This window comes from Misgurnus anguillicaudatus, chromosome 6, assembly GCF_027580225.2.
Source record: "Misgurnus anguillicaudatus chromosome 6, ASM2758022v2, whole genome shotgun sequence".
Lineage (NCBI taxonomy): Eukaryota > Metazoa > Chordata > Actinopteri > Cypriniformes > Cobitidae > Misgurnus > Misgurnus anguillicaudatus.
In genome coordinates, this window is record NC_073342.2 from 22233161 (window position 1) to 22259862 (window position 26702).

The window sequence follows — 26702 nt, forward strand, 5'->3', positions numbered from 1 at the left end:
ACCAGCACCTTTAATTCCTCTAAGATGACTAAATTTTGAGAAGTTTATAATAAAGCAATAAACAGTTTTTGAAAAATACATTTGAGGAGCTCAGATGCAAAAGCCACTATACACCACATCCGTCAAATATTACATAATGATATTAACCGAATGCTCTTGGCACGTATTATACGTTCATCAAATACTTTCACTTCAAATCTGCTTAATCCTAACCTCAGGCCATTAAGAAATACTTTTTGTTGGCAAAATGTATTAAAGGGACACTCCACTTTTTAGGAAAATAGGCTCATTTTCCAGCTCCCCAAAAGTAAAACATTTGATTTTTACCTTTTTGGAATCCATTCAGCCGATCTCCGGGTTTGGCGGTATCACTTTTAGCATAGCTTAGCATAATCCATTGAATCCTATTAGACCATTAGCATCGCGCTCAAAAATGACCAAAGAGTTTAGATTTTTTTCCCATTTAAAATTTGACTCTTTTGTAGTTACATTGTGTACGGAAAATTAAAAATTGCGATTTTCTAGGCTGAAATGGACTTTGCTGCTGTAACATGGCTGCAGGAGGCGCAATGATATTATGCAGTGCCCGATAATAATCCCCTTGGTAACTTTCAATAGCAGGGGACTACTTTCGGGCACTGTGTATTTTTAAATAGAAAAAAATTAAAAACTCTTTTTGAGCTCAATGCTAATGGTCTAATCGGATTCAATGGATTATGCTAAGCTATGCTAAAAGTGGTACCGCCAAACCCAGAGATCGGCTGAATGGATTGCAAAACGATAAAAATCAGAGGTTTAACTCTAGGGGGCTGTAAAATTAGCCCATTTTCAAAAAAAGTGGAGGGTCCCTTTAAGTCTGGCAAAAATGCTCTTTTACAAAAAAATCATGTCAGACGCACTTAGGGGGTTTTGCATCTAATCTCTTAATTTCAAATGATGTACCCTTACGTAAGACTCAGAACTGATCAGTGGCCTATAAGAAGCTGTTTTAATCTAAATACAAGCAGACCCATTCATTTTTATCAAGTATTTTCAAGTATGCATTTCATATTTATAGCCCCTTCCTTCTAGGAAAACTAACCAAAAATAAAAGATGACTCACTATGCAAATTAGAACTGACCCCTTTTAAAACACCACGCCCACACTTCCTGTTTCAATATGTCAAGCACACTTTAAAGAAACTGTGTCACATATTATTATCCTGCCCTTTGACAGGAACCTGAAGGTGTTCAGACATCTGCTCTCGCAGCAAGACACTGAGATCACAGTCACAGACAGGTGAAGCTGTCTTACTCTCGCTATTTTCTCAGCCAGCTGCAGTCGTCCGTCCAGCTCTCTGCGGATCTGCGCCGCCTGCTCATCCACGTTGTCCAACTGCACAAAAACACAAGACAAAGCTTATGTATTTGACAAGGTTTCCTCACAGGTATGCTGACAGATCAAACCTGACTGTGGTGTTAAGCCGGTGGAGGTGAAATAAAAGACACACACGGTTAGTCATGTGATTTCTTTTCAGCCTTGTGAAGCGAAAATATGCAATCATAATAATGATGCTTAATATATTCATCTGTTCATTGCATTGATCTGGCATGATTTTGCATGAGCTATATTAAACACAAACACACCCACATAGCAATGTTGTCATGTTGTCATGACAGGGTTTCCTCTTCATTGGGAAATCTCTCTCTCTGTCGTGCATACACATCACCCCCATCCCAGCACTGTTTCCACTTGATAAGCTCAGTTCCCTGCGGCTGCTGTAGGGTGGATTGCGCTCTAATTTCACACCGCACTATTACTGCACTGATTTCAACAAACTTGTTGGGTCAAAGTTTTAAACTGCATGCTTGCATGTACTGAACCTGCATATATTATTTAGTGGTGCTTGAAAAACTGTTGATTAGGACTTTGGAGTTTGTAAAATGGTGCATAACTAGACCTGCACTATTTGGACATATGTGATAACCAGACATGAAAATCAGACATGAATGATGCACGATTAATCGCATGCGGTTATCACCCGCATCTCGTCAGTAATGCCGGTACCTTTATTTAGTAATAAATCACCATCAGCTGCTTTCAGATGGAGCGGCATTTACTACACAGAGCCGTAGTTCACCGACAAGAGGGGAATATCGCATTCATAATCGCCTGTGATTATGAATGTGATATTTCCCCTCTTGTCAGTGAAATAAATGATAATCGGACAAGAATGATAAATGGAAATGACAAATGATAATTTGACATGAATGATAATCGGACATGACAGACAGACATGAATGATAAATGGAGATGACAATTAGACGTGAATGATAATCAAACATGAATGATAATCAGAAATGAAAATCAGACAAAAATAATCATCTACATGATCCTTTACCATCAAAGTCGATGCTAAATAAAATCGAGAGTTAATGTGTGCTCCTCTTGTAAATACACTCACTTAAAGGATTATTAGGAACACCATACTAATACTGTGTTTGAATTCTACGTGGCATTGATTCAACAAGGTGCTGAAAGCATTCTTTAGAAATGTCGGCCCATATTGATAGGATAGCATCTTGCAGTTTATGGAGATTTGTGGGATGCACATCCAGCGCACGAAGCTCCCGTTCCACCACATCCCAAAGATGCTCTATTGGGTTAAGATCTGGTGACTGTGGGGGCCATTTTAGTACAGTGAACTCATCGTCATGTTCAAGAAACCAATTTTAAATGATTTAAGCTTTGTGACATGGTGCATTATCCTGCTGGAAGTAGCGTTCAGAGGATGGGTACATGGTGCTCATAAAGGGATGGACATGGTCAGAAACAATGCTCAGGTAGGCCGTGGCATTTAAACGATGCCCAATTGGCACTAAGGGGCCTAAAGTGTGCCAAGAAAACATCCCCCACACCATTACACCACCATCACCAGCCTGCACAGTGGTAACAAGGCATGATGGATCCATGTTCTCATTCTGTTTACGCCAAATTCTGACTCCACCATCTGAATGAACAGAAATCGATACTCATCAGACCAGGCAAAATTTTTCCAGTCTTCAACTGTCAATAGTGGTGAGCTCGTGCAAATTGTAGCCTCTTTGTCCTATTTGTAGTGGAGATGAGTGGTACCCGGTGGGTGGGGTCTTCTGCTGTTGTAGCCCATATGCCTCAAGGTTGTGCGTGTTGTGGCTTCACAAATGCTTTGCTGCATACCGAGTGGTTATTTCAGTTAAAGTTGCTCTTCTATCAGCTTGAATCATTCGGCCCATTCTCCTCTGACCTCTAGCATCAACAAGGCATTTTCCCTCACAGGACTGCCGCATACTGGATGTTTTACACTTTTCACACCATTCTTTGTAAACCCTAGAAATGGTTGTGCGTGAAAATCCCAGTAACTGAGCAGATTGTAAAATACTCAGACCGGCCCGTCTGGCACCAACAACCATGCCACGCTCAAAATTGCTTGAATCACCTTTCTTTCCCATTCTGACATTTAGTTTGGAGTTCAGGAGATTGTCTTGACCAGGACCACACCCCTAAATACATTGAAGCAACTGCCATGTAATTGGTTGATTAGATAATTTCATTAATGAAAAATTGAACAGGTGTTCCTAATAATCCTTTAGGTGAGTGTAAGTGGTTCAACATGACAGATCAGAATATCCTAAAACTGAATTTCCTGATACCTGGGTGTTTTGCTTTATTGACTTTTGTCAGTGAGAAATACTTAAAAACACTCAATATGTGAGAAAACCCTGTAAACACCCCTGACGAACGATCTAGCGTTCTAAAGATATTACGTTTGTAAACCATTGTAAATATCTTCATAATGATGCTGGGTAATATTCGCCACGCTTTGCTGCCTCACGGCTCAAGTCGGTCTACATCTCGTATCGACATTCCTTATCTCCTTATTCTATTAACATATGCAAATCCACACAGCTTTATAGATCTCACATAAGGAATGTGTAGGAGAAAGCAGAACAGATATGTGTGTGTTCAGTGCTGGTTCACTCATATATATGGAGAGATCGGTGTAAGGTTTTAATGATGAAGTTAGATGCGTTTCCTCAGATGGAAAGAGGGCAATGGGTGAAACGGTCCTCTTATGAAAGACTCCACAGGAAGTAATGAGGGCACCGTGGGGCAGATGACCTTAAAGAAAACTGCTGTTCAAATTCACTAATAAGTTACATAATGACCTATTGACAACAAGAGGTCAAGGTTAGGATGAGAAATGATCAAATGAGTATGTATTAATGGTCATGGTTCTTTTAAGCTTGAATTATAAAGACGACTTTGATGACTACAGCAAGAACACTAAATACACACATGAACACCCTCAGAAGGGTGAATGTAATGTTGTAGTGGTCAGGTTTTAAGGGTATTTTTCATTTAGCAAGCAATGTATGTGAAAGCTGATAATTACCAGAGCATTTCATAGGAAGCGAATGAAACATACATTACGATACCGGTCCCTAATTAGAGATTAACACTGCCAGCCATTTCCATTTCTGACAGGCATTTAAGGATAGATCATCAACAACATTCATAGCTTACTTACATAATTAGGGACTAATAACTGTGTTTGCTTTCAGAATGTTGTGTACACAGTGAGCTATACGTCTGAGTGCACATTACAAAGATTGTGGGATTTAATTAAGATAAGGTTGGACCTGTAGTCTGGAGCCAATCAGATTTGAGTTAAGATTCACTTCTTGAGCTTTGTAAATGAACAAAACCTCCACTGACATGACCTGTGTTAACACAGTCTCATTCCCTAAAAAGTCTACAAGATGCATTTAATGTATTAATCATCTCTGAAGTCGGCTAATGTAATTTGTTCTTTTAATGATTTGCTTATAATGGATGTGCAGAAAAATCTATTTGAATTACTGTGAACTCCGTAGCAGAAGTTAGCTGGTCAGTATGTTTTTATAAAATATTTAGAGTCATTATTATGAATGTTTATTACTTTTTGGCGAACAAATCAAATTAAATTATGACATTTACATTACATTTATGCATTTGACTTACATTGTATTGGTATACATTGAAATTAATTTAATACTAAATCATTAACAAAACATTTTTGTTTTATTGCAGAGATTGAGCCAATAAAAAAACAAAGCCAAAATATCTGAAAAATGACCCCTGACATCATGGAGTGATCGTGAGGTGGAGCCCCGGTCCCGCCCATTTTCCCGTTTGACTCAATCACAAACACACAAATCAAGTCATCATACCCCATTTTAATAGCAACTAATAAACGTATTAGAAAAATGACCACCTAAGCGTTCATCAACATAAGAATTAACAATAGTAACAGAAAACATTGTTGGGAAAAATTATTTAAAGTGTATTTTGATCAAGTTTGGCTCACATCCTAATTGTTTAGGGTAGGGTTTACTAACTATTAGAGCCCGACCGATAAAGGATTTTGAAGGCCGATACCGATACAATTGTTTGTTGGTTTTAAAATCCGATACTCCAATATATCGGCCGATTTTTTTTTTCAGAAATGCGCAACAAAACATTAACAGATTTCCCTAACATTAGTTATTTGTAGTTATTCATGAGTTTTAACTAAAATAATATGATGCATTTTAAAACGAAACTTGTTTCTTTTACTGTCTCGTGACCAACTCACCATGAACTCACTTAACCGTTGTTCTCTCTGCCCAACTCTGGCTGGATCAGCAGGTTGCAGGATGTGTGATGCGTTATACACGAGTGTTGCCAACAGGGAGGTTGTAGAGTGCCCTCTGGTGGACAAACTATACAAGGGCAACACTCTCAACATGGTTGAAGGCTGTTTCGTCCGGGTTTTTTTATATATTCATTTATCGGCCATTATGAATGCCAATACAGATAGTTTGGAAAATGCCTAATATCGGCCGATACAATCGGCCTGCCGATATATCGGTCGGGCTCTACTAACTATACTGCAGCCAGCCACCAGGGGGCAATGATCTAAATCTTTTGGCTTTACATTTCAGGACGTTTTTGACACGTCTGAGATCAAGTAAGGTCATGGTGTCTTACAGGTATGTTTACCTTACAGTGCATATCTGTAAATTAAAATTCGCGTTATAAAATGACTAAAACGTACAAATTCTGTCTCCAATTTTGTACAAGTAAACCTGGCTCTTAGTAAGGTACCTGTTGTAGCATTTAAATATAGTTATTGTTTAGGATGAAGGTATGAAGAATACGGTCATGCATTATTATGTGCTTTATAAGGACTAATATACAGCCAACATGCTAGTAATATGCAAGCTAATAGACAACATGTTAAAAGTGAAAATAGGCCCACATAGTAAAGTGTCCTTGATAGTTTTGTGCGATATGCCGCATTGTGAGATCTCCCTATTCTCAGCCTGTGACATCGCCAATACACAATAGTATCGGGGGGTGGAAAATAGTTTACCAATTATTTATTTTTTCATTTTTTACTCATCATGGACAAGCCACTTGATTGTAGGGGTGGGCCAAAATCTCGATATGGCAATGTATCGATCGTCAGCTCCGCAATACGAGAATCGATAAGCTGGCTGCAAATATCGATACATTAATTAATAAACAAGTTGCCCTAAATAGATTTAACGAGATTTAACGATGGTCTGCCCAGCCTGGCATGAACTTGAAATCAAACACAGATTTAACCACGAGAAGATGCGGGGTCATTAAATATGGCATAGATGAGAGATAGATAGAGCGGGACAACTTATAAATGAACACCTACATTACAGGTAAAAGGGTATGTTGCTTCCTATTAAAGTTTGATCAATTGTGCATAATGACATGTGCAACAAATGCATGTACAGAAGTCTATTTATTATCAAAATATTTGCCAGTAGGCTAATGCAGATATTATGGGGAATACGTAAATAATTGCATTCATTGATATAACATGTGCACCTAACATTTTTGCACTCTTAAAATTTTCAGTCAGGGGCTACAGTGCTCTTAGTAAAAAGGTAGTCTAGAGCACTATACCTAAAAACTTTTTGTGGACTTGCATAAAGAGAAAAGTTTTTATAGTTTACAGATATCGTTATGTATCGGCATATAATTTGCAAGCAATACATTGATTATCGGAGAATAGGCAAATCGTGATACTATCGTTATCGTGAGACATGTATCGTGCATCGAATCGTATCGTGAGGTACCCTGCGATTCCCAACCTTACTTGATTGGTGGACAAAAAAGAAGCTGATTTACTCTTAACGACCCCAACCTTCTTTAAATTGATGCCATTAATCCTGCGTGAAATTTCCTGCATGCCAGGGAGCGGGAACAACACACTCGCTGGTTTTAAACCCCTGCACACCTACAGTAACAACCTCTCTAGTGCAAGAAAAGTCCGTGCGAGAAAGAATTTGGGCACGTTACAAACTCTCTTGCGCAAAATGAAGCCCACAAACGAGGAAAAGCATGTAATGCGCATGTTAAAGAGACACTCCACTTTTTTTGAAAATATGCTTATTTCCAGCTCCCCTAGAGTTAAACATTTGATTCTTACTATTTTGGAATCCATTCAGCTGATCTCCTGCTCTGGTTGTACCACTTTTAGCATAGCTTAGCGTAATGCATTGAATCTGATTAGACTATTAGCATCGCGCCTAAAAATAAATAACCAAAGAGTTTCAATATTTTTCCTATTTAATACTTGACTCTTCTGTAGTTACATTGTGTACTAAGACCGACGGAAAATTAAAAGTTGTGATTTTCTAAGCATATATGGCTAGGAACTATATTCTCATTATGGCGTAATAATCGAGGACTTTGCTGCTGTAACATGGCTGCAGGCGACGCAATGATATTACGCAGCAGCCGATAATAGTCCCCTTAGCAACTTTCAATAGCAGAGTACTATTTTCGGGCACTGCGTAATATCGTATAATTTTTAGGCGCGATGCTAATGGACTAATCAGATTATATGGATTGTGCTAAGCTATGCTAAAAGTGGTAGTGCCAGACCCAGAGATCGGATGAATGGATTCCAAAACGGCAAGAATCAAATGTTTAACTCTAGGGGAGCTGAAAAATGAGGATATTTTCAAAAAAAGTGAAGTGTCCCTTTAATGCGAAACTATGTTGATAAAAATAATAACTAATCGGCAAGTTTTGTCATAAAAGCCCGTAATCAGCCATATGTTTAACTCACGTCTTTAAACAACAGTATCGTCTATCGGTACAACCCTAGATACCGAAACTGAATTTAGATTTAAATGAATATAGAGTAGTTATATATTATAATATTTTATTAAAAATTTTAGTTTTGCAGACATTGAATTCATATTAAGTAAACATGCTAGTAACTGAAAGACTTTCACTTAACTTTATCAATAGGTTCATACAATTCCCTTTGTATACAGTATACTGTACCAATAAATTGTCGACCTCATCATTATCCTTAAAGGAATATTCAATTTTCTTAAAAGAAAAATCCAGATAATTTACTCACCACCATGTCATCCAAAATGTTGATGTCTTTCTTTCTTCAGTCGAGAAGAAATTATGTTTTTTGAGGAAAACATTGCAGGATTTTTCTCATTTTAATGGACTTAACTCAACACGTAACAGTTTTTTTCAACGGAGTTTCAAAGGACTATAAACAATCTCAAACGAGACATAAGGGTCTTATCTAGCAAAACGATTGTCATTTCTGACAATAAAAATAACAAATATCCACTTTTAAAGCACAACTTCTCGTTTAGAAAATGGAATATTCCTTTAATGCATGTGAACATGAAATACGTTCTGCCATGACACTCTTCCTTTTTTGTTTTGCTTTAAGTGGAGCAACTTGAAAGATGGTGACATCTTCAGGATACGAGGCGAAGTAAAGCATGCACATTAAGAATCGATTCAGGGATTCCCCATATCAATACTGCATTGTTATATTGAAGATAGATTAATATTGAGATAATATTAATATACTCATAATGCATTAAAATGGCTTCATTATGGCGTTCTTTGAAAACAACATACTTGAACACCTCCCTAGAGTCACACACACATATGTGCACCAGATTCTTTTCTGTTGCCGTGTTACCAAGTCATTCGGTTTCTCTTTAGCTGCTCTATTTTGGTGAATTTGGCAACAATTTCTATGACAACAAGCCTTAGGTAGACCCTAATGAAAGACGTCATCAGCTTGGAGAGATGCATGCTGCTGTCACGCTTTGATCTTCCCCGAGCTCTCTTTACCTCCCTCATCTAAATTAGCCAACCAATTAAAGGCAGCCGCCTCCAGTCACCCAGCTATGTTTTCGCACCAAACGAAATGAATAGTTTGCGTTGTTTCTCTCTTTTTATCTGTGCTAGGCCTGTGATATATATTTGCAATGCTATTGAGGGCAGAGTTGTGCATATTTTAATGTGCTTTTAATTTGCTAAAGGGGAAAAGAAAATATCAGTGCATATAAAATATTACATATTTAATCGTTCTTTTGTTTTCAATTTAGTAAAACCAGTGTGAACCCTTCAAGCCATTTCAAAGCCATTATACACAAATACGTAGATATTGTTCCTTGTCAAAATGCTAAAAATTCAAAACTTTAGCTAAAAACATTGCTTAGCATGCAAGCTGTAACCAACTTTCATTCTGAATGAGAGATGGTATTACTGCTTTCCCAGAGGTTTTATTGGCCTATCCTGGCCCTGTCAGAGAGATATGAGTATCGCTGCTTCATCTGAGGCGGGTATTTCATTAGCGCTTCACCTGCAAGCAACCTCGCTTGGCCACGGGTGCTATGCGCTAAACAGAGATGACAGGGCGACGGGAGTGCGGGGCGAAGCCAAATGTGTTCATTATGGAGAGGATGACAGATGCCGAGAGGAGAACGGGCATGGTTAAGGCCTATTTGATCATGCAGGCACAGCTGTATTGCTCTGCATACACCTGAGCCTCGACACGCTTATCCATCTGCCCAACCAGATGTTACAATCCTTATTGAGCTCTTCACAGCGGTTTGTTTATTGATTGACTTTAAATGTCACTATGCCCGACTGATTCAACATCGTTTGATATTAAATTGACAAAATTTGTCATTATATTTCCTGTTTATTGCCCTTTTATTGAGGTTAGTTAAGTTGGTGTATACTTTGAATGTACTTTAAAATACACACTGTTTTTGCCTATAATGTTAATCTTGGTTACCTATAAGAGTAGTATTTCATCCTTCATATGTCCAAAGAGTCTTTCGTGTTGTCAGATTATTAAAAGACAGAACGGACATTCCGGGTTTTTTTTTTTCGGAGAAAGATGAACACTTGAAGGCGTACAGTGGGCAGAGCTAAAGCGTTATGAGTATGCACAGTGTTTGGATACTAATCTAAGAGCTGTTACATCGATCAGGGTTCCCACACCTTAGTTAACTTAAATTTCAAGGACCTTTCAAGGACTTTCCATGTCCAATAGCCTCAAATTCAAGTACTAAATGTGGGGACACATTTCAAGTGAGAGCAAGGTTACATCGTGTTACCTTTTAAGATACATTGTTACAGTTCCCTTTCGAGAGAACTCGCGCTGCGTCACTGCAGTGACACTTTGGGGACACCTCCAGGGGTAAGTGCGTCTGAATGTGTGTATCAAATTCAACCAATGGTGAGGCTTAACGACAAAGACGGGGTGACGCGGGAGCCAGGAAGTATATCGCCATCTGAAATATTGCCTAAGACGACATTACAAGGATGCAGGAAATATGGCAATGGAGACGCAGCGTCTCGTTCCCTTCTCAGGGAACAACAGTTACATACGTGACCAGAGACGTTTTCATTTGTCAAACACAACTATGCAAAAAAGCATTTTGGTATAAATCAACATTCGCATTCCGAAGATATAAGCATTTGAAGCGAACAGTTTAGCACGTGTGCTTAAAAAGTCTAGAATTTTTATGATATTATCCTACACTACACAGGGAATAATATGGATTTTTTTCCAGAAAACTTCTTGAATAAAATAGATTCAAGCACTTTTAATGACCTGTGTCTATGTATGTATAGTTTCAAAACCTTCCCAGGGCCTTGAATTTTTTTCCCCAGATTCACAAACTTTCAAGGGTTTCAAGGACCCGGGAAACCCTGATCGATGGAAATGAAACTTAAATAATTTTTTTTAAATAACAATGGCTTACAGTCAGATACAGCCGTACACATATAAACCAGAATCGGATACTGAGTCAGTAATGGATCAACAGGAACAACAGCAGCAACGATTACAGCAGGATGTCTCTATCTGGTAATTAATCCTTGTTTGTTTATCTGCTATTTTAATAAATAAGCGATGTAAATCTTGATGTGGTTTTTTGCATTTGCCTGTTTAGAAGGTTTTAAATATCGTAAGTGCAGTACAATGCCAACTGAGGCGGGAACATTAACCCCCTTAAAGGAATTTCCCCAAAAATGATGTTGTTACAGATCTGTATGAGTTTCTTTGCTCTGCTAAACACATGGAAAGATATATTGAGCAAAACTTTTTGAACACCACTGACTTTCATCGTATATGTTTTTCCTACTATGGAGGTCAATGGTGCTCCTGTTTTCTGCTTGATTACAAATATCTTCCCTGGTGTTCATCAGAAAAAGGTGCAGTGTGTAAATTTTAGCGCATCTAGTGGTGATGTTAGTCCACTGCTCACCCCTCACTTTTGAGACACATAGAGAAGCTACGGTAGCCGCCACCGGACAAACATGTCATCGTCGGAGACAACTTAGTGAAAAAAATTGTCCGTTAAGAGCTTCTGTAGAAAATGGCGGCACAAAATGGCCACTTCCATGTAAGGGGACCCTCTGTATGTAGATAAAAAGGTCTCGTTCTAAGGTAATAAACAGATAACGGTTCATTATGAAAGGTATTTATACACCCCTGATAATATTGTTTTGTATATTATTTTGCATTTTTGTCAAGAGATTCTTCTAAAAATTCACACTGCACCTTTAAGTTGCTTTGGATAAATGCATGAATGTAAATCCCCCAATACGAAGCTGTAAATGCAAATGTACATATTTAAAGGAATAGTCTACTCATTTTCAATATTAAAATATGTTATTACCTTAACTAAGAAGAGTTGATACATCCCTCTATCATCTGTGTGCGTGCACGTAAGCGCTGGAGCGCGCTGCTATAGTTCCTCTTTTAAATCCGCTTAGAAAAGCGCTACGTTTTATTTTGTACCACCAAACTTTTTCGTATAACTACTCGTCTTAAATAGGAAAAACGTTGATGTGTTTGGTCACTTCTAACTTTATCTCTGAGTGGTACCATTGAATGAATGGGGCTAAGCTAAATGCTATCGAAGTGTAGCAGCGCGCTCCAGCACTTACGTGCACGCACTAAGATGATAGAGGGATGTATCAACTCTTCTTAGTGAAGGTAATAACATATTTTAATATTGAAAATGAGTAGACTATTCCTTTAATGTGGTAAATACGACAACCTAGATTAAAAGCAAAATTCTAAAGCTTGTATTGTTGTAATATTAAAACACCTAACTTTATTTTCTTAGTAAATATTTTAAATACAGTATATGCAGTGTTTGCAAGGCTTCCAATATGAGTGTATTACTGTAAATGGATTTCACTGTTAGTTTTGACAAACCATGAAAGCATGCCACAAATGCTTTGATATAACATCAAATGTTTCTAATCCTGTGCATTCTTCAGTATTTAGCCAGTTGGGATACTTGAATCTGATTGGTCGATCACAAATACTATTGCATAATGACTGCCAGTTTGTATTTTCCTAGGCAGTCGACTACCTTTATGACTACCATATCATTCTGCAATCTCTTCTTCATAAATAAACTTGAGTTTCACGCCCATGTATTTATTTATAAACTGCTACAGTAAGTATACAGTATTTGTGTCACTCTCTTTTCGTTTGTGCACAGTATCTCAATGCATCACTATAAAATATTATTATTATGTTCTCTGATACTCTTTGTCTTCACCGTGTCACGTCTACTGTACTCAAACACATCTGTGACTCTACTGCAGTCTGTCATTGCTCTCACAGATCTTCTTCTTCCTTTGTGTGATACCCTCCACCCACTGACATATCAACTGTCATGCTGACAGTCACTCTTTTGCTTCTCTTCCTTTCGCATTATCTGCGGATTTGACACCGGGTGGAGCAGTTATCAAAAAAACAGACGCAAACTGTTAAAGCAATGATCAAAATGAACAACACACAAAATCAGCATTTTCTTGGGAAGCGGGATTAAAAGTATCAAACAAGAACAAAAATAAACTGAATAAATTAGTTTTAATTGTTTGCAAATAACTAAGTATTATGCAATTTCTTTTGGGGGCCGAGGCAATTTTTCTCAATTTAGTTTTTCGGGACAAAATCTGTTAAGATTCATCTCGCACAATACAAATTGTCATTTGCCGCCGGCGCCAACAGCATGTCAATTCAGATCAATCAGAAAGCCTAAACATAACAAAACCTTATGTAATACTGTATATAAATCTATCATAAAGTGATTTGTAATGACCGTACAATTTCCCAATTGTACAACATACCGATCGATACTAAATCGCAACGCTAAGTGCTCAAACAGTTGCTATGGTAACTTCCTTTGGCACATAACTTTGTAAACATCTGTTTACAGCCAGTTCAACATACTTTGACTAACTAGTAATGGTTGTACTCTTGTGGTTACAGAAATATCACTTCAAATCTGGTACAAACTCTGAGAAAGTGCATCAGGAAATTTAGATCATAAGGGTTCAGTTCACCAAAGAACTGCAGCTTTGGAGAATTCAACTAGATAATATAAGAAAATCTCTGTTCATTTAAATTGGCAATATTGACCAAATACACCTAATAACATTGTCAGCTTTATCAACATCAATAATACACATCCAGACAACTCAATCCCTTTCGAATAAATGGGCATGCATGGTCACACACATGCATGTGTACATAATTAACAGCTGTTGATTCATGAGTTTAACAATTAATAGGAAAATATCCAGATAGCTAAACTGAAGTGCCTCCACCCATATCATCACATTCATCTTATGTTCTTTATTTTATTTACATTATGCATTTGGCAGACACTTTAATCCAAAGCGACTAAAGCTATACATTTTCAGTATGCATGTTCCCTTGGAATAAAACCCATGACCTTTCTGCTGCCAACGCAATGCTTTACCAAACTGAGTTGCAGTAGCATTTTTAGATCCACTCTTTCTTATGTTAAAGGTCCAGTGTGGGATTGCGAATTGCAACTAACAGCTCAGTCCACAGCTCACCCCTCAATTTCAAAACGCATAAGGTACATTCACATTATAAGCGACTTTGTGTGTCGCTCATCTCTTTCAAAAGAGGCATTTCTGGTTGTCATAAACAAAGAGTATCGTCTACTCCAGTAACTGACGAAAGACGGATGATGTGAACTCCACTGCTTCGTTCTCATTGATAGTCGCTCCCGAAAGTTGCTCATAATTTGCATAAAGGACACGCCCCATCCAGTCGCCAATGGTCACTGTCGTTCGTGTCGCCGGAAGTCGCCAAGCTTCCATTGAAATCAATGAGATTGCGTCGCTCTGCTACTGTTGTCGCTGCTATAGTGAAGCTACGGTGGCTGAAACAGGACAAATATGTCGTCGTCTGAGACAACGTGGGGAAAAACGCAGGGGAAAAACGTCCTCTATTGAACAGTTTGTTTGTTAGGGCTAGTGTAAAAACATGCTGGTGACTTCCAAATAAGGAGATCTGCAGTGTTTGTAAATATAGTTCATTATGTAAGGTCTTCATACAGCACTGATAATATAGTTACGTATATTATTTAGCATTTCTGTCAACAAAATCCTTCTAAAAGTCCCACATTGCACCTTTAAACACTTGTGCAATCAATTCCAAAATTGCATAAATTTCAATAGCATTGAAAGCTTTATTTCTTCAAAGATGGCTAACTATTCTGCCCTACAAAGTAGGGATACTTAACGATTAATCGCGATTAATCTATAGCAGAATAAAAGTTTTTGTTTACATCTTATGTGTGTGAACTGTTTATATATGAATATGCACATATGCATGTATAATTTTAAGAAAAAAAATATGTATATATTTAGTATTTATATTGATAAATAATAGAAATTATACAAAAATATACAAATGTATACACATGTAAACATTTACATGCATGTGTGTGCATTTATCTATACAAAGTTATTATACACAGTTCACACAAATATATGATGTAAACAAAAACTTTTAATCTGCTATAGATTAATCACGATTAATCGTTAAGCATTCCTACCACAAAGCAAAAAGGCAGTAACTACGCAAAGTGCAGAAATGAGAAAAATGACTTTAAAGTTATCCTATCCCATCCAGCCTGTGCAAACAACTACCATTTTTCTCCAAAACGACACACATTTGAGATAAAATGTTTTGTCACATAACAAAAGATGTCTTAAATTTTATGAAAATTACGATAACTCATTTTTGACCAAAAATGCAGTTACTGCCTTGTTGTTTAGTAGGGCAGTATTGTTAACAATTTTTTATAAGTGCTGGGCAAAGATTAATCGTGATTAATCGCATACAAAATAAAAGTGATTTTTGGCATAATATATGAGTATGTGCTGTGTGTAATTATTATGTATAAATAAATACACACACATTCATGTATGTATTTAAGAAACATTAACATGTTTATATATATTTATTTATATTTTTATATATTCTATATTAAAAATAAATAAAAAATTATATATAAGTAAAGCAATTCTGAAATGAATATATGAATGTGTGTGTGGTTAAATATACACAATAATTAGACACAGTACATGCATATATATTATTCAAAAAATCACTTTTATTTTGTATGCGATTAATCGCGATTATTCTTTGCCCAGCACTATTTTTTATAGATATGTTTTGCTATGTTAAATGTTTAGCATTGTTTTAGCTGAAACGAATCGAGAACTGCACAGCTCTAGACTAGATACTATTAATAATGCATCCATTGGAAATATACCTAATGTTTAGTTTGTTAACTTTGTTTGCTATTTTTGTCATCTTTATTGCTGTTAAAACCAATAAATATATATTATTTGGATGTAGTCAGTATATCCAAGCAGGTCGATCTGCATTGCATATATGCATGCATGCCTTAGATGTTGATGTTCACTTTTTATTGATGTGCATTTCTGTACCCTTTAAAACACGTATGTACGGCTGATATATTGAATCCACTTAATGGCAAATCTAACATTCAAAGCAGGTGAACAAACTTTTAAATGTCACCTGACATGGATCCATACAACAAACACACGCTTTAAATTCTTCAAAAGCGCTGGCATGGATCGGTAGTGATAGCCTGAGTTATAGTTATTGGACCCATGGTACAACTTCACTTTATTAGTCTATAACAATGAATGTAGTAGGCCTACTAGTACAAAAGATGAAAAGACGTCTGAGACACATTCAGACCTCATGTACTGATATAAACCATAAAACAAATATACTTCTACAGCTCCAATGTTGCCAGCTCGCAAGGTCATGAAAATCAATAACTTTGCAGATCTGACAAATGAATCCTATAATTATTTCAAGACCCACCCCTGCCATACCATACACTCTGTGCATTACAAAGTACAAACACAAGCATAGCTAAATAATATTAGGTGCGTGGGGAATGAATGATGGTCTGAGATGCATATAAGATGTTAAAGCATCTGGTTGTTCAAGGCCACGTTCTCTCACATTAACTTACGGCAAAATGGGTTTAACAGACAGTCGGATGCTCAAAAGCAAGATTTTGCAGATAAATCAGCTGTCTGATGGAACAATCTCAATCCCATGATGCAACATCTGAATATATTAGTCTAACGCATTTATAGGCCAAATTGGCAGACAGTTGCTGACAAAACCACCAAAATGCACTTTCCTAAAATAAATGCTTTTTAAGAGCCCACCTAACAAGATGATGATGATAACGTTAATTAATACTCCATGAAGAGTAACACAAGGGTCCCCTGCTTTTAGCCAAATATGAGATCACAGTTGCCAAATGCCAAACGTGCTCATTAACGTTGGGCTCAACAGGCCTAATTGCACTAATCTGCTATCTGTAATTGCAATGAAAAGGGAAGTCTGTGAAGACCACCCACAACATCCCCCTCTCCCCGGGGTGAAGGCTACTGACACATAACACATGAGGGTGAGCCAGCTGGACCGTTTCCCATCAACCCCTGACCTTTCTAGGATGCCTTCAAAGACTCTGATGACAGGCTAAAAGCCACCTGTGTACAGGTGATTAAAGTAAAGGGCAAAGGATTAAAAAACACTAAACAGCTTAGATTAATTAGGAAGAGTATTCAAACAGTGACCTCAAAGTTTGATTTCAATATATTACCCCTTTTGATGCACACAAATTTTGCTCATGGAAATGTTCACAATAATGTTCATTTGAACAGCATTCAAGCATTCATAATCATTTTATGATTTAAACTGTGAAACATACAATTAAAGAGGAAAGATAAAAAAACATATTTTGTTGAGGACCAAAAATTTCTTATGCTGCGTTCACACCAACCACGGTAGAGGCATCAAGTGCAAGTGATTTCAATGTTAAGTCAATGTGAAGACGCGTTGATGCGCATCTGGAGGTCTCGCGGCACGAATGAGGTGTTTAGCACGGCGCGGTAGACGTGATTCTGCCTCATTTGCACATCTAGTTCTTGCGAATGGAGTGAATTGAGTAGGGGTGTCACGATTCTCCAAATCCTCGATTCGGTTACATTTTCGATTCTGATGTCACGATTCAATTCGATTCTCGATTTTTAAATGATTTTTTTAAGACAAAAATTATATGCCTTTATTATTTTATTATTATTATTATTATAGTTTCAAATTAACATGCACATTGCGTGCTTTTCCTCGCATGGGGGTTTGTGGGCTTTACTTTACGCGAGAGAGCTTGTAGAGAGAGAATTCCTACTTGCACGCAGATAGACTTAATGCGCGCGTCTTGGACTCCTATTATCTGAACTAAAACCGGTGTGTCAAGCAGCTGCGCTTCTCTCTGTCTCACGTGCACGCGCTCTTGCATCTGTCCAAAGTCTAAACATAAACTAAAGTAATAACCCTTACGTTTTTGTTCAGTTTTATGCGTTTCATGCGAGCTGAGCCAAACTATACCTTTTGTTTAATATATAACCCGCTGCATCTTGGCGGCTCTCTCGTGCACGTGCAGAGAGCTGCGCTCTGTCCGAAGGCAGATCACTAGTTAGTAATCCTGTTTATGATATGCATTTCAAGGAGTTGGAGCAATACATCTCTCGTGTTTAAAATATAAATCGCGTTCCGCTGGATGGATGTTTTTAAAGGCACTTCTGAGAGTTTATTTTCCCCCGCTTGGCAAGCCGACCGGACGTGACATGGGGGCGTGGCAGCATCGACGATCCCCTTTTTTAATTCGAAGTTCGAGGTTGTGACTTAATTTCGATCGATTTCGATTTAAAATCGAAATTGTGACACCCTTAGAATTGAGCGTCTGACGCGGTACGTGCGAATGGTGCTTTTTGTGCATTTGGCGAAATTTGCGGCTGACGCTCGAGTTGAAAACTTTGAACTTTGGCGGATTTTTGCGCTGCGTTAACCAATCAGGAGCCTGCTTGCTTCTGTGGCGGCAGCCCCGCCCGGAGTCACTCATTCAACATGGAGGAACGCTTGATATTGTCCGTGATCAGTCACCCGGAGCTATAGACGGTTTCATCAGACGCACGTGCGCTGATGCGATACACGTCTGGATCCGAACTTTACTTCTGGTTTCGTTTTTTTAATGGTCTGACTAGTTGCTTAATTTATCTCTTGAACAAATGCCTCGTCGAAAAAAACAAATGTTTTGGTTTCCTAGGTAATCTATGTGTTGGTTTTTTGCTTGTTATATAAATAAACTATGTTTTAAGAACTTTGTTGTTATTTATTCTTAGCGGAGTTTACCAGAAGTTACATGCGGAAGTTACAGCCGCTTGTGTATGTTGTTACTGCTGAAACCGTATACGACACAAGTTCTTATTTCTATAGAGACAGGAATAAAAAGGACCTCACTTGGAAGAGTGTCAGTGAGGACATTGGGCAACCTGGTAAGATGTAAATACACTTTCACTTTTGAGTCACGTGACGTTTATCGACCCACGGCATTCCTGCCGTTTTTTTTTTTTAACTATTTTCCCCCTATAGTAAGGTTACCAAATACAAAACCGGTAACTCTCTCGATGAATGCACAACATCAACATCAGCCATCTTGCAAACAGACAACAGCATAGCAATTGCCCCTCCCACAAGAAGCGGATTTCGCCTCTGACGCGCGTCAAATGCTTGCTTTTTCCGCATGTCTACTTCGCCCTAGATGCGCGAATGCATTCATAATGTTCAAGCGGCAAACTAAACGCGGTAGACGCGATTTTTACGCCTGAAATGCGGCTGGTGTGAACCCACGGTGACAGTTACTACTTACAAAAAAATCAATCCCTTAGTTATTTAATGTTTGTTATAGCAAAAAACTTGTGATTAAAAACCACTGACCTGAAGGGCATTGTAGAGAAGCTGATGTTCAAACTTTTTAATTCCCAGGATCTGCTGAAACATCTCATAGAGCTGCTCCTTGCTGAGGATCAGCTCGGACACGGCAGTAAACGGCATGCGTCCCTGAGGCCTCCGTTGGTCCTCTTCTCCTTTGTAGATGGCGTCATATTTGGTAATCCATGAACTGAGGACAGTCTCTTTGCTCAGGCCGTCAATCTCGGGCAGGCTGCGCACGCGGCGCTCAATGTTCTTCTTGAAGACCTCACGGAAGTCACTAGCAGAGCAGCCTCCACCTTGGACCATACGGGCCACTCGCTCGCTCTTCAGGAAGCCCTGATAGAAGAAACAGAGAAAATAAAGCTTAGATTAACTTGTTTTAGCCTAAATTACTAGTTTTATTTTCTAGGAACAGAAGTGCCTTGGAAAAAGATATCAGATTACACACTCAATTGCGTCAAAATTCAGTTAAAGCATCAAAGTGAAGAGAACAACATGATGGTGTGCCAAAGCAAAAACACTGTGCGAGTGACAGATCTGCACAGAAGACCATGAAAGCACTTTTGGCACTTTTTATGAGGGTTTTTTTGTCAGTGACCATGTCTGGGGGAACTGATTTGGTGAGGTGCGTCGGAAGCAGCAGATGGAGACGAATCGCAGCTCTTAACTGCGAGTAATGGAGCAGAACAAAGACACTTTAGCTGCCTCTTCTCAAGAAGGCGGGGGAATAAATCTGTCGAAACTGCCGTGATCTAGTCAGTCGAGAGATATCGGAGCACAACGGGAGGGAACCCGGCAGTTCTCGTAGAGAGAAATTCCACTTAAATCGATTTTAGACGCCAGCAGGGATTATGCATTTTTTGGAATCTGACACTAGGTTTTAAAAAACAGGTTTATAAAAATAATGGATTATAAGAGCCTTAACTGTGTGTACAAAATACTGTTACACCCCAGTTGTCATTAGGAATCAATACAATATGTATAAATATAATATATTGATAAACATGATCAACATTACACTACATATACAAAAGTATTGGGACGCCTCTTCTATTAAAGGAATAGTCTACTCATTTTCAATATTAAAATATGTTATTACCTTAACTAAGAATTGTTGATGCATCTCTCTGTCATCTGTGTGCGTGAGCGTGGGCGCTGGAGCGCGCTGCGACACTTCGGTGGCATTTGGCTTGGCCCCATTCATTCAATGGTGCCATTTGGAGATAAAGTTAGAAGTGACCAAACACATCAACGTTTTTCCTATGTAGTTATACGAGCAAGTTTGGTGGTACAAAATAAAACGTAGCACTTTTCTAAGCGGATTTAAAAGAGGAACTATATTTTATGGCGTAGTGGCACTTTTGGGAGTACTTTGACTCACCTGAAAAGTTCGCTCCCCGACTCCCTGTCATAATGGGAGAGGGAGGGTGTTACTGCGCCGAGTCGAAGTACTCCCAAAAGTGCTATTACGCCATACAATATAGTTCTTTTAAATCCGCTTAGAAAAGCGCTACGTTTTATTTTGTACCACCAAACTTGCTCGTATAACTACTTGTCTTAAATAGGAAAAACGTTGATGTGTTTGGTCACTTCTAACTTTATCTCTAAATGGTACCATTGAATGAATGGGGCTAAGCTAAATGCTATCGAAGCGTCGCAGCGCGCTCCAGCGCTTACGTGCACGCACACAGATGATAGAGGGATGTATCAACAGTTCTTAGTTAAGGTAATAACATATTTTAATATTGAAAATGAGTAGACTATTCCTTTAAAGATGTTTGAGGTGCCACAGTGGCCACTCCAAACAGAGCACTGTTGTCTCACAGAAAGACGGTCCCCAGTTCAAGCGCTGGCTGAGTTCACATGTTCTCCCCATGTCAACATGGGTTTATTCTCAATGCTACATGGTTTCTTTCACAGTCCAAAAACTACTGATCTATACCAGGAGTCTCCAACTTTTTTGTGAGCAAGGGCTACAAAAATGGATAAATCTGGAGGGCTACTTTTTTGATACATGGCGCTTTTCCATTGCATAGTACCACACGGTTTGGGTCGGGTCAGCTTACTTTTGGGAGCTTTCCATTGCTTCCAGTGCAGCACGTAGTAGCCGATCCTTTTTTTAGTACCACCTCGATTGGGGTTCCAAGTGATCCGACCTGATACCAAACGTGACGTGAAAACACTGTAGATCACTGATTGGTCTGAGAGAATCGTCACTACCAGCGTCATCGCTATAATGTTAGAGATTAGCTTTACCTTAGTGTCTCGAGCAAACATGTTGTCATCTGTGCTCTGCTATAAGTTCCCAAACTCCCTTTTAGCGATGAAAAACATCCACAGGTTGAGAATCAGGGATATATGCTTAAATGCATCTTCAATGAGGCTCAGCGGAGGGCGTCGACTGACGCCACCAGCGTTTGTACAGAAATTGTCATGTGAGACAGAGGTAGTGATAAACGCGATGTGCAAACATCTATTTGTGGTGGCCAATTTTGATTTTCAAGTGAGGTGAGCTGATCCGACTTGACCCAATCAACCTAAAAGTGAATATTCTGTCATTATTTACAGATCCTCATATCTTTCGAAAAACAAAATTACTATAGCTATAAAAACTATGAGAATATAAGGGATATAGGGCATGGCTACTTTTATGATGCTCATTTTTGGATTTCGACAGGCCTAAAGACTTCCCAGGTGAAATAGGCGGGCCGCCATTAGCCTTTCACTCTGCCAAGCACTTCCGGGTTAGCGAGTTTGTTTTCGCCACGAGTTGTTGCAACCACGAACAGCACAGTATATCCCGAGGCCGTGTCGGGGTGTAACACCATCCATAGTTTACTTTTTCTGCACGCTAACCAAAGACAGTAAAAGACGCTAACCGGAAGTGCTTGGCAGACACAACCGGAAGTATTTGGCAGACCCGGGAAACTGGTCTATAACCCATTCACTTTCATTGGAACAAAAGCAGCATTTTTTTTTACCTTGGTTTTGATTTGAACAAAGTCATACAGAATTAGAACAAAATGAGGATAATTAAATTATTTTTAGTTCAAAATGTACATTTTTAGGTGAACACTCCCTTTGACGTCAGATAGGGATAATACCACCCCCTAATCCAACCACGACACTGCCATTTAGTGCAGAGATTAGCTCATTTGCACTTAAAAGTACACACCCAAAAATGACACATTTTTGCTCACACCTACAACGTGGCAATTTTAACATGCTATAATAAATTACATATGGGGTATTTTGAGCTAAAACTTCATTCTGGGGACACCAAAGATTTATTTAACATCCTAAAGTTTTGTAAAATGTTCCCTTTAAAAAAAAAAAAAAAAGGATTATTATGAATTTAAAACCTGTTCATTTGTTTTTCTGTGAATTATACATTGGCTCTTTATTTGTAAATTCAGCTCAGGGTACGATTATGAGAGAATGAAAAACAAAGATATTGAATATCTCGCGGTGTCAAGTTAGTGGCTTACTTTCCCGCAGGGAAAATAAATCCTTTCCAGTCAGCTTGAAAAAGAATGCACAGGTGAAGTGACAAACATGCCGGCATGCTGTGAGGACACAGACGTGCTCATTTCCTATGTACTATTTAAAAACCGACACCCTGTCTATACTGGACATGAGCAGCGCACTGTGCCGTGTCAAAAGCCAATTGCTCTCATTATAATCAAACAGGCTGCCTACGCTGGAAGTGTCCATTGTGTCAAGATGCTCCTTTAGTTGACAGACACCTGATCTAATGTCAAGGTGCTGCAGAACTTGTTCAGCCACTGATTTTACATATAATAAGTCTTCAGCTAATTGTGATGCTGGACCACAAAACCAGTCGTAAGTCACATGGGTATATTTGTAAAAAAAGCCAAAAATACATTCTTTTATGGCAGAAATCATTAGTATATTATGTAAAGATCATGTTCCATGAAGATATTTTGTAAAATATCTTTTTTGCGTTGTTTGCGTTAAAGTTAAACTTTGCGTTGCTACCAGTTCCTAGGGGGTTTCCCATTTTAAGTTTTTATGTAATAGCTTACAAGTTCCCCCATTCAGTCAAAAACATCATCATCTAAAACAAACCTTTTCATTGGTAATATGCAGTGCCAAGGACTTCATTTGGACTTTGGACTAAATTTTTGTGTACCCTTAGTTTCCAGATTTTCAAATAGTTGTATCTTGGACAAATATTGTCCTGTCCTATGACTGGTTTTGTGGTCCAGGGTAGAGGTCTTCTCGGGTCCAAAGAAATGTACCCGACCCGAAATGACTCAAATCCAACGTGCACAAATAATTTTTGTTTTAAAGAATGACCCGACCCTGACCCAAAAAAATTAGACCTGAGTCCGACCTGAACTAGTGGCAATTTTTTTTAACCTGACTGGACCCGAATGTAAACGGCACTGACGTGTGCATTCTGCAGTCCCACATGCAGCAGTCCGACAGAAAGAAACTCTGGCGGCCTCTCAACCAATTTGGCGAGTTGCTCCGTTTGTTTTATTTTGTTATCCGACGACGACACCAAGGTAACAGCTAAAATGTACATTTAAAATTGACTGACATGTCTGTCTCAACAAAAATTAACCTACCGCAAGCTATAAGTGCATCTAAGTGGACCAGTGAAGACCTCTAGTCCAGGGTCACAATTAAAATCTTCTTTCGATTCTAATCGTATGCTCAGATGCAAAAGTTGCTAAATGCAACCTCCGTCAAAAATGAAATAATGATACGAGCGAATGATATGAGTGAATGCTCTCATCACGTATTATACGTTCATTTAATACTTTTGCTTCCAATTTACTTAATCTCGGCCTCAGGACATTCAGAAATATCACTTTTATTGCAAAATCCATTAAACAGCATGATTTCTCAGCAAAATCCTCTAAGTGCACGGAAGAAGAACTGAATGAACGATGGGGTGGGTACGTCAAAATTCTATTAGCCTAAATATTTTTCCAAATTAAAGTAATAAGAAAAACACATTCACATAAATCCACTGAGAAGCAAAGAGGTTTAAACATTTTTTATTAGGGATGCACAAATGTATCTCTACAGTATTCTTTTTCTAATAAAAACCTTTGTTTATGTCTTAAGTGTATGTATAGATTACAGTCAGAAACCAGTCTGTGCTTATTTGGTCTTAAAGAGACAGTATCCTCAATTAACCTACTTAAAGGTGCAGTGTGTAAATTTTAGTTGCATCTAGTTAACTGCTCACCTCTCACTTTTAAAACGCATAGAGACGCTACGGTTGCCGCCACCAGACAAACATGTCATCTTCGGAGACAGCTTTATAAAAAAATGTGTCCATTAAGGGGTTCCGTAGAAACATGGCGGCATAAAATGGCGACTTCCATGTAAGGGGACCCTCGGTATGTAGATAAAAATGTCTCTTTCTAAGGTAATAAAAACATAACGGTTCATTATAAATGGTCTTTATACACCCCTGATAATATAGTTTTGTATATTATTTTCCTTTTCTGTCACCAGATCGTTCTAAAAATTACACACTGCACCTTTAATTCTGTGTCATTAATTTTAATCAAACAACCAAAGACAAAGAGAAAATCACATCTGTAGCTCTAAAAATAATAATATTTAATTTATACAATAAAGACAGTGTTATGATTCATTTAATTCAATTTCTGTACCTAAAGCTAATTTCAGACCTCACTTAATGTGCAACTTTGTTCTTTTTGCTGATAAAAAAAATTTGTTCCGTGCCTCAAAAAATGTAATGTGATCCGAACCGTGAGTTTTATGATCTGTCACACCCCTAGTAAAGTTAGTACACAGTGATAGCCATAAATGCAATGGTACTAATAATTGGCATAATAATTTCTTTCTATGTTTCGGTTTTCAGCCTTGGTTTCCTCTTTTTCGGCCAAGAATTTTTATTTCGGTGCATCCCTATTTTTATTGTCATAAAAATAATGTCACAATTTAATATTTTCTATTTTATCAAATTTCCTATTATTTGATTTGATTTGGGGGCTGAAATATAACCTGAAAAACTTCTTGACAGTTTTCATGAGCTTTCAAAACTTCGAAATCCCATTTCATGAGCTTTCAAAAACAGTCAAACCCATAACTGTAACCGAGAGTACCAACGAGGATGCCCATTAAATTTCCTATAAACATGCACTGTTTACCCGTAAAACAAATGCGAAATTCACATTAACTGACTGCCAAAACTTCTACTTTAAATGCAGGAAAGCATACTCGGTTTCGAAAAACGTAGGTATGTTGCTCACTTTCATTTCTCCACCCCAACACACACCAGCGTCCAAACTGCACCACACACTATGATTTATTGATTATGAGCGCTGGAGTACTCCAGCGGCACAGACTCATAACTCAGGTATCTAAAGCTAATAAAAATGCATCTACACACAACTGCAGCTGAAATTGTCTCTATACAATGGTGTTTAATGCCTCCTTTTTACAGCGGTGCAAATGTCAAACAATATTACTAATGAAACGGCCACCAAGGGATTTCCTCTTTCCCTGCTGCTTAACTTAATTGGAGGTTTAAAATCTCATTCAATTATTTATAACCGACGGTGTGCGTTGCTGCTTTCTGTCAGCAGTGAAGAGATTAATAAGATACAGAGGCATTTGCAGCCTGTGTGTAATTAAAGCTGATACAGAGAATTAATATCGGCCAAAGAATGGAAAACATAAGACGGAGTGGAAATCACAGTTAAAATGCCTTGCTGACATCAAAGGAGCAGGTTACAAAGTATAACTATGAGGTTATATGGCCATTATTAATTTCGTATAGGATGGCGTGTCTTTGCTAAGCGAGAGGTAAGAATATGAGCGTGTGAGAGGGAGGTTGCTGGAAGATTACAAACTAATAAAACATCAGTATAACAATGACAAATTGTTTGCTTATGTGAGGAAAATTGCAGTTATGTTAGATCATGTTTATTGTCACTATTGCTTTGTTCAAAACCTAGCTAGATGCCTACCCAGACATCATACTGTATATTAGGCACTATGGGTACACAATATCCAAGCAATACCACAGGGCTGAGTGCTTTATTCTGATTGGTTGAGAAATGTTCCATGGGTGTTGATTATTTTTCTGTAAAAATAGCCACCAGAGCAATGTTTGTGCTAACCATAAGCGGAATAATTGACAGGGCTCCTTTG

General features: G+C 38.2%; 1 protein-coding gene across 11 annotated transcripts in view; it reads right to left on the bottom strand.

Moving 5' to 3' along the window:
- cadps2 (Ca++-dependent secretion activator 2) overlaps nt 1-26702 on the bottom strand; it is a 150093-nt gene that overhangs the window by 76969 nt on the left and 46422 nt on the right. For all 11 annotated transcript variants that reach the window (XM_073868780.1, XM_073868784.1, XM_073868782.1 and 8 more), the window contains exons 3-4: nt 19542-19874; nt 1295-1375 (exon numbers count right to left, since the gene is read on the bottom strand). In XM_073868780.1, the coding sequence (XP_073724881.1) occupies nt 1295-1375; nt 19542-19874 (414 nt within the window). The remainder of the gene's footprint in view (nt 1-1294; nt 1376-19541; nt 19875-26702) is intronic.